The sequence below is a fragment of the Meleagris gallopavo genome, chromosome 1 (genome assembly GCF_000146605.3).
Source record: "Meleagris gallopavo isolate NT-WF06-2002-E0010 breed Aviagen turkey brand Nicholas breeding stock chromosome 1, Turkey_5.1, whole genome shotgun sequence".
Lineage (NCBI taxonomy): Eukaryota > Metazoa > Chordata > Aves > Galliformes > Phasianidae > Meleagris > Meleagris gallopavo.
In genome coordinates this window covers 125,388,848-125,395,950 of record NC_015011.2, presented here as the reverse complement: position 1 = coordinate 125,395,950, position 7,103 = coordinate 125,388,848, and the positions used below count along the sequence as shown (strand labels likewise).

The 7,103-nt window shown below is 44.2% G+C and overlaps 1 protein-coding gene across 1 annotated transcript in view; it reads left to right on the top strand.

The window, feature by feature from the left end:
- The first annotated feature begins 2,451 nt into the window (after positions 1-2,451).
- Positions 2,452-7,103, top strand: part of RP2 (RP2 activator of ARL3 GTPase) — a 22,752-nt gene continuing 18,100 nt past the window's right edge. The window contains exon 1 of the mRNA XM_010727438.2: positions 2,452-2,472. Within this exon, the coding sequence (XP_010725740.1) occupies positions 2,452-2,472 (21 nt within the window). The remainder of the gene's footprint in view (positions 2,473-7,103) is intronic.

The following is a 7,103-nucleotide window of genomic DNA, read 5'->3' as shown; positions in this document are numbered from 1 at the left end:
AACTATTCCTTTTTGTTTGTTTTTTGAGATGTTGTTCGCAAATGTAGCCATTGGAATGGGCTGCCCAGGGAGGTGGTGGAGTCACCGACCTTGGAGGTCTCCGAGGAACGTGGATTTTGTGTTGAGGGACATGGTTTAGTGAGAACTATTGGTGATAGGTGGGTGGTTGAACTGGATGATCTTGTAGGTCTTTTCCAACCTTGGTGCTTCTGGGATTCTGTGAAATTGCAAGCGGCTGTGTGCTTTAATTAAAATATCACTACGGTAGTGCAAAACTACAGCTTTCAGGAACAGCATATTGAAGAGGAGAGGAGGAGGTAGCATCCAATCTTGATTAGAAACCCTCTGATTAAAACTTGAAAGGTGTTGTGCCTCTCTGTTGACATAAAAGAGCCTTTCCACTAAAACTAACGGGTGGAGGGAATGGCCTCATCTCGGTGCATGCAAACGCTGTGTCTGCAGGCAGCTTGTTACGTCCCGTTGGTGTTTGTCACAGGCTGCTCCACAGAGCATCACCAGTACGTGCACCTGCTGAGCGCTGCGTGTCTCAGCACTGGCTGGAAGCATCAGGAGGTGGGCTTGGGGAGGGAGGCTGCAGTGAGGTTGTTTGGGGCTGACTTTGCAGCTACCACAGAGTTCCTTGGTGGAACTGCAGAAGAGCATTCGTTTACAGAAAGGAAAAAATGCTAAGAAAGCACCTTTCCCATTAAAACCAAGCTGGTGCTTTTAAGACCTGAAGTGTTGGCTGTTTTCTTTAACTGAACTTCTGACCTCTTTCCAGGCTAGACATGACATGCTCTGCTCTTAATGCCAAAGAGAAGCAGAACAAAGCTCCTTTCCAAGAAGGCTGCCTTTGTATATGGCGAAAGGCATCACGATAATTGCAGCTGCTTCTCTTTTACCTGTCCTTCATTTGATATTTCCTTACTTGGTTTCCTTGTACAGGACTGACTGTGCTCTCTTCTCCCCAGCAGCAAAATTTGTCCTGGATTGGATCAGGCAGCACAGCAGTTTTTGGCTTCATGTGTTTCACGTACGTGTTGCAGGTATCTGCAAAGAGTTGCCAAGGAGCTGGAACATGTGCAGTGGTGTTCTTTGGCAAGGGTGCATCTTTATCTCATTGAAATCGTGCAAGCCCACTGTGATTCTAAAGATCTGGGCTAGAGCACCTCAGTGTAGTACTGGGATAAACCCAGCTTTCCTCTCCTGCAGTTCAGTGGAAACTTTGCACCCGGGTTTCATTGGGATACCTGAAGTTGCCGCAGGCTTTATTGATGCACACTTATTGTATAGATGTGTATAGCTCATGTATATGTGGTCACTGTAATAGCTGCTGTGTGTGGAGTGCTGTGCAGCATTTACCTGAAGAGCCTGCTAGAGTTCATGTGTGGATTTTGTCTATCAGTGACCTGACTTTTGGCGTGAACACGAGTGTGCAAGGCTCTAGTGAGAGCTGCTGCATGGGTAAGGCTTCCTCGTGAGGAGCATGGTTGAATCCTGTGCAGGCTGCCTCAAGTCAAAGTCAATATCCCAAGGGCGTTCCCCATGGTCTGTTTAGATGAGTGTTTCGGTCTTCAGAATCCATTTGAAGGTCGTGCCTTAGAGGACTGGGAGTACTGGGATTTCTGTTGGTTCAGCAGGAGCTGGGACATACTGAGAGTAAGAACAGGTGCCCATTTGGGCAGTGCGTCTTTTATGATGCATAGGTGAACATGTGCTAAAAGCATCTGTTTGTGCAGTGTGTCTTCAAGAATCCTGAGATGCTGGTATGTGGGCTTGGGGCTGTTAGTTGAAGAGGGATGGTGTTACATCCATTTTTCAGGCCAATTCACTAATTAAGAATATTGTATTAACTGAAATTAGAAGCTTAATAAAGTGTCAAGCGCATGTGTCATCTTTTCCTGTGTTTTGTAACCAAAACCTTATCTTTTTGCCTAGAGAGGAGTGATAGCGTGCTGCTTTGGCTAGTTGCCCTGCATCCAGATCCAGCAAGGCTTACTTTGCTAACTATATACCAAAATAGACCTAATCAGAGCTTGCTGCTCAGTTGTGCAGGTTTAAGCTTTCCCAGCTCCCCAGGCCACTGCACGCCCTTGGCTGTAGCTCCCCCAGTCCTATGGAATGTCTGGGGGGGGAAGCAGCTCCCGTTCGACTGTGTGGCATCTCTCTTTGTTTTGTGAAGATTTGAAGCTCTTGTAACTCTCAAGGCTTTGTGTAACTGGAGACATAAATGCAATTTTGAGATACTTTACTTAAAATAGAAACTAGCAAGTTAATAATAGCTCTTATCAGGGATATTTATGTCATGAAAGCCAACAGATGCTGGTTGTGCCTTGAGAGGTTGCTGGGTGCGTTAAATGTTGTGTCAGGGCTGGGTGCTGGTGGGGGACAGGTCAGGGCAGACTGGCAGAACATTGAGGTCCTCTAGTCCAGGGCCTGGCGTGGTATGGGATGGCCTCCTGCCTTGCCAGGGTAAGTTTAGGTTGGATATCAGGAAACACTTCTTTACAGAAAAGGCACTGGAATAGGCTCCCCAGGGAGATGGTTGAGTCACCATCCCTGGATGTGTTTAAAAACCGTTTGGATGTGGTGCTCAGGGACATGATTTAGCAGAGGGTTGTAGGAGTTAGGGTAGTATGGTGAGGTTGTGATTGGACTTGGTGATCTGGAAGGTCTTTTCTAACCTGAGCAATTCTGTGATTCTGGATGGGGCATGGAACCTTCGCTCCTTGAACTGCATTTAACACCCTGGAGCACTTGTGTACCTTACGCTTGTTGCTGCCTTACATTCAGAATTGCAGAATGAAATGCCTTGCTTATTGAACTGCAAGCTGAACGTAACATATCATGTTGTTAATGCCTCGGTGTGTTTTAATTAGAGCTGGAGGGAGATGTTAAAAAAACAGGTTTATACACATGCCTGACTGGTTGCTGAAACAAATAGGCCTGTCACACCATCTGGAGGGAGTCGTGTGTTATTTAACTGTTCTACTGTCCAGGCCTCTTTCACTTGTTCCTTTTTCTTTCTTTCCCTTTTCTTCTTGTTTCTCCCCTTTTCTTATTCCTACAAACACCACCTGTGCGGAGCTGCCGCACCTCCTGGAAGCTGCTGCTAGGCTGAGGCTGCAGTTCCTGCTCCACATGCAGCATGCCCAGGTCAGTGGCAGGGGCAGTGTGCTGCCCACCTTACCCCCCTGCACGTAACCGTGCCGTAGGGTGGGAGTACTGGTCACAATTAGTCAGTGTTGTGCCACAGAATGTGCACCGTGCTGTGCACAAGGCTGGCGGGAAGCTGCCATTTTGTGGTACAGGGCCTGGGGCTGGCACCAGGAGGCCTGTGTGGGGCCAGCCTGCGAGCCGTGCTGCTTCTGCCTGTGCTTCATCGTGTCGTGCTGTGTGAGCAAAGTGCTTCGCCTAGGTGAAGTGCATGATGCGTCTGCTAGGAGTCTGAGAGAAAAGGTTTGTGTTTGTTTGGTTTTTCGTTAACGTGAAGACGTTGCTGTTAGATTGACACAGCTGTTAGGTTGACAGAGGGATGTGGGTGTTTGTGAGCACTTGAAAATTGTAACTATACACAGAGCTTTCCTTCCTGCTGCTTTGAAAGCACGGCTGTTTTGAGCAAGCCAGGCAGTTTTTAAGTAATGCTTGCTTTAAGGAGTATTAAAATATAGAGAAAATTATTATTTGCACTAGATATTTAAATCTTCTCATATATCATGTACAGCAGAATAAATGCACAGTATTTTCTTTCTACTGCTGCACAGAAAACCCTGGTTTTGGGCTGTTTTGCACAAAATGTATAGGAGAAGTGTGTGTTCAGACAAGGGAGGAAAGAAATATCCCTAGCGGGATTACTTGTGGTTTTTAATTCTCTTCATTGTTCTGCTTTTAACTGCTTGCATTTCTTTAATATTCTTCGTGTGTTGATTTACAGGCTTTGGTATCAGAGTGGCTATAGTGGAGTCATCGTTGAAGTAGTGCCACATTCCAAGCAAGTTTGAGCTCTAGCAGAAAAGGGCTCATGCAGCTAAAACGTGCCGTGGTGTGTGTAGAAATGCAGGAGCAAGCGGTCAGTGCGGTGGTGGAAAGGTGAGGGAGGCCTCTGCAGAATGGCATGGGGTGTCCCTTTCTTCTGCTAGCAAGGTAGGAGTGTGCTGCAGAGGAAGGAGAGTGGCAGAATTGTGCTCCTGTGTCTCCCTTGATGCAAATAGGCTCTTTTTGCTGCAGCTAATGGACTGAAATGAAGTAGTGATAACAGGTGATGATTTGCAGCGAAAGGTAAACCTTGTTAAGTGTTGTATGATAGGAAGGAGAAGGAATGCTTGTTTCTAGTATGGAAAATAGTTTTCTGTGTTTTCCAAGGCCGCCGACTGGTGATATGACAGGGGAAGGATGGCTGGTCATCAGCACTGCTGCGCTGCGATAGCCCTAACCTTGTTTGGGGGAGTTCCAGCAACTCTTCCACGTTGGCTTAATTCAGGAGTGGTTGTGTTCCTTTGAAAGAATCAAATTGACTGTCATTTAAGCAACTGAAAGGCAGATACTTAAACCCGATAATGAAGTTGCAGTCTTCCTTATGTTAACAACATAATCATTTCCAGCGTAGCATGAAATGAGCAATCTTAAGAAGTAAGTGAAGCATTTTGCCAGGCGAATTTGGACTTGCAGTTCTGTAACAGAATGTGCTGAGAGCGAGGGAGGAACTGAAGGGCTGATGTTAATACAAGGTGCTTATTTATGAGCAACAGTGTTGTAATGGCCATTGGCATAGATAGGAAGGAAAATTCACTCCTGCTTAATGGTATTGATTATTCGATGGAAATTATTTTTGCACAATGCTTTGTCCCTCTTGCAGAAATGAATTTTCTCTGCTTTATTATCTAGAGTATAAAGTACGCGTAGTTTACTTGCAGCAGGAGCTGAAAGTGATCGTGGCAGTGGCTGGCAAGTTGCATCCATGTACGCTGTTGCAATTTTGATGGAGACCTGGCTTGTGCTGATCAGGCAGCTATACGGAGGTGAAATAACTGGAATAGCTGTTGTGAAATGTGAAGCCTCTGGCCTGAGCTCAACAAAAGACAAATACGCTGAAAATTAGTTTATGTACCAGTACTTAGTGTATTCTCTGTCTTCTTTTGCTTAAAACTGACTACATATGATTCTTTGCAAGATACAACATCGTGTTTTCATTTTTTGTCCCCTACAAATGTCAGAAAATTTCACAAGGCGAGATGTAAGTTATCAGAAAGCTCCTGACGGTCGCCTCGATATCAGTCAAGAGTCTGTGACTCCCATTACAGGGATTAATTTGGCTTAAGTGCTGTCTTGGATCCTTTGTCCGGTGTCTTCTCTTGTTCTAGGCTTTCAGAAGCCTCTCTATGCAAGCAGGAGTGTGCATGAGCTCAGACTGACATCTAATAGCTCTTACAGGTGCTGTTTCATTCTGTGTTTAAGATTATTTGTTCTATGTCCCCACTTCTGTGTGCTTAACTTCAGTATTTCAGATAGTCCACTTGAGGTATGAATGGGTTAAGTGTTGAAAAAAGCTCTAAAGTAAATTAAAAAGGGGAGGAGGGGAGACCTCAAACGCACATAGCAGCTCAGATGTGATTTATAGTTCCTGCTTATCTCTTCTAGCTGTGTCTTTGATGCCTTTGTACTCCCCTGTTGTCTGCCCCCTCTTGTCTTTTCCTTGACTCCCCTAAGTTCGTTCTTGTTGTAGAACACAGGCGTTTCTCGTGAGTGTCTCGCAGTGTTCTTGGGACCCTATAAATCAGCTAGGTCACATTACATTTGTCTCCTGTACCAAATTCCAGACAGAATGGACTTCCAGATTATTTGTAGTCAGCCTGAAAATATTTTTGGCAAACCTTTGGGGATTTTTTTACTTTTTTATGGAAAGATCTGTGTAGATTTGATAGGTCTGGTAGAAGATGGTGTTTCCCACCATCAGTTTTTACGTGAGGTAATATTCTGTGTAGCTGACGCATTTGTGAGAGTTCACATGTGCTTATATAAAGGTATTGCCCACTGACAAGTCGAGTCTTAGCGTTTGCAGAAAATAAGTCATTCACATTATAAAATATCATTTTCTGTTTTATTTGTTTGGGTTATTTATTTATTTATTTATTTATTCAGTAAATGCTTGTGTTAATTAGTATTTTGTTCATGTATTTCACACACATTTCTATGCTTTTTTGCCTGTTCATGTGTATGCTTTGCTTCGTTAAGCAAGTTGAATTAGTGTGTTTGATTGAAAATGTACATCGGCTCCATTTACCTTGTGCAGATATTAAGCATGTTTCAAAAGGGGAAAAAAAACCCACACACATATAGCAAGAAGAACTGCTGGAAAAACGAGATGGTGGCAAAGCATTGACTTAGTTGAGTAATGCAGAATGCTTCCAAAAATGACTTCAGGTGCACTTGTTCTCAAAGCCTCTTCCAATTTTCTGTTTTTTTATTTTATTTCATTTTTGGTCAAAATGCTCTTCTGTTTCCTCCTTGAAATCATCTTTGGGAGCTTATATTAAGTTAATTTCAGGAAAGAAATCAGCTTTTCTAACAATTTGAGGCACTGGTGTAATGTTTTATAATGATCAAACCGATGCTGCACATTTGATTTTGAGGGAGTAGTGTTAATGGCAGCCCTTACATGGGAAGCTGAGCTTGCTTTGCTCCCTAACCTGGCGTCTCTGGATCTTTTAGAGGTTTTATGCCACATCAAGGTACTCTGTAGCACCTCTTTGTAGTCTTATGGGCATCTGGAGATGTAGTTGGCCGGACTATAGCTGTACGATGATAATTCTTAGAGGAGAAGAGCTCAGGTCCTGCATTTATTTTCTCTTTGGAGCTGTGCAGATCTTGACAGGATTATAGCAGTAAAAACAGATTTTTGTGCTTCAGGTAAACAGGAGTGAAAACTCAATGCACAATCCTCTTATTGGAAGTTGCATTCTCTTTCTGCCTTCAGGTCATTGGTGCAGGGTCTTCTTGATTTGCAGGTTCCTGTGGCCCAGAAGCACTGAATGCTCTGGTTCTGGCGAAGCCTCTCACCTTCCTCACAGGTTGCAGCTTTACAAAACAGGAATCTTGCTTTTTTT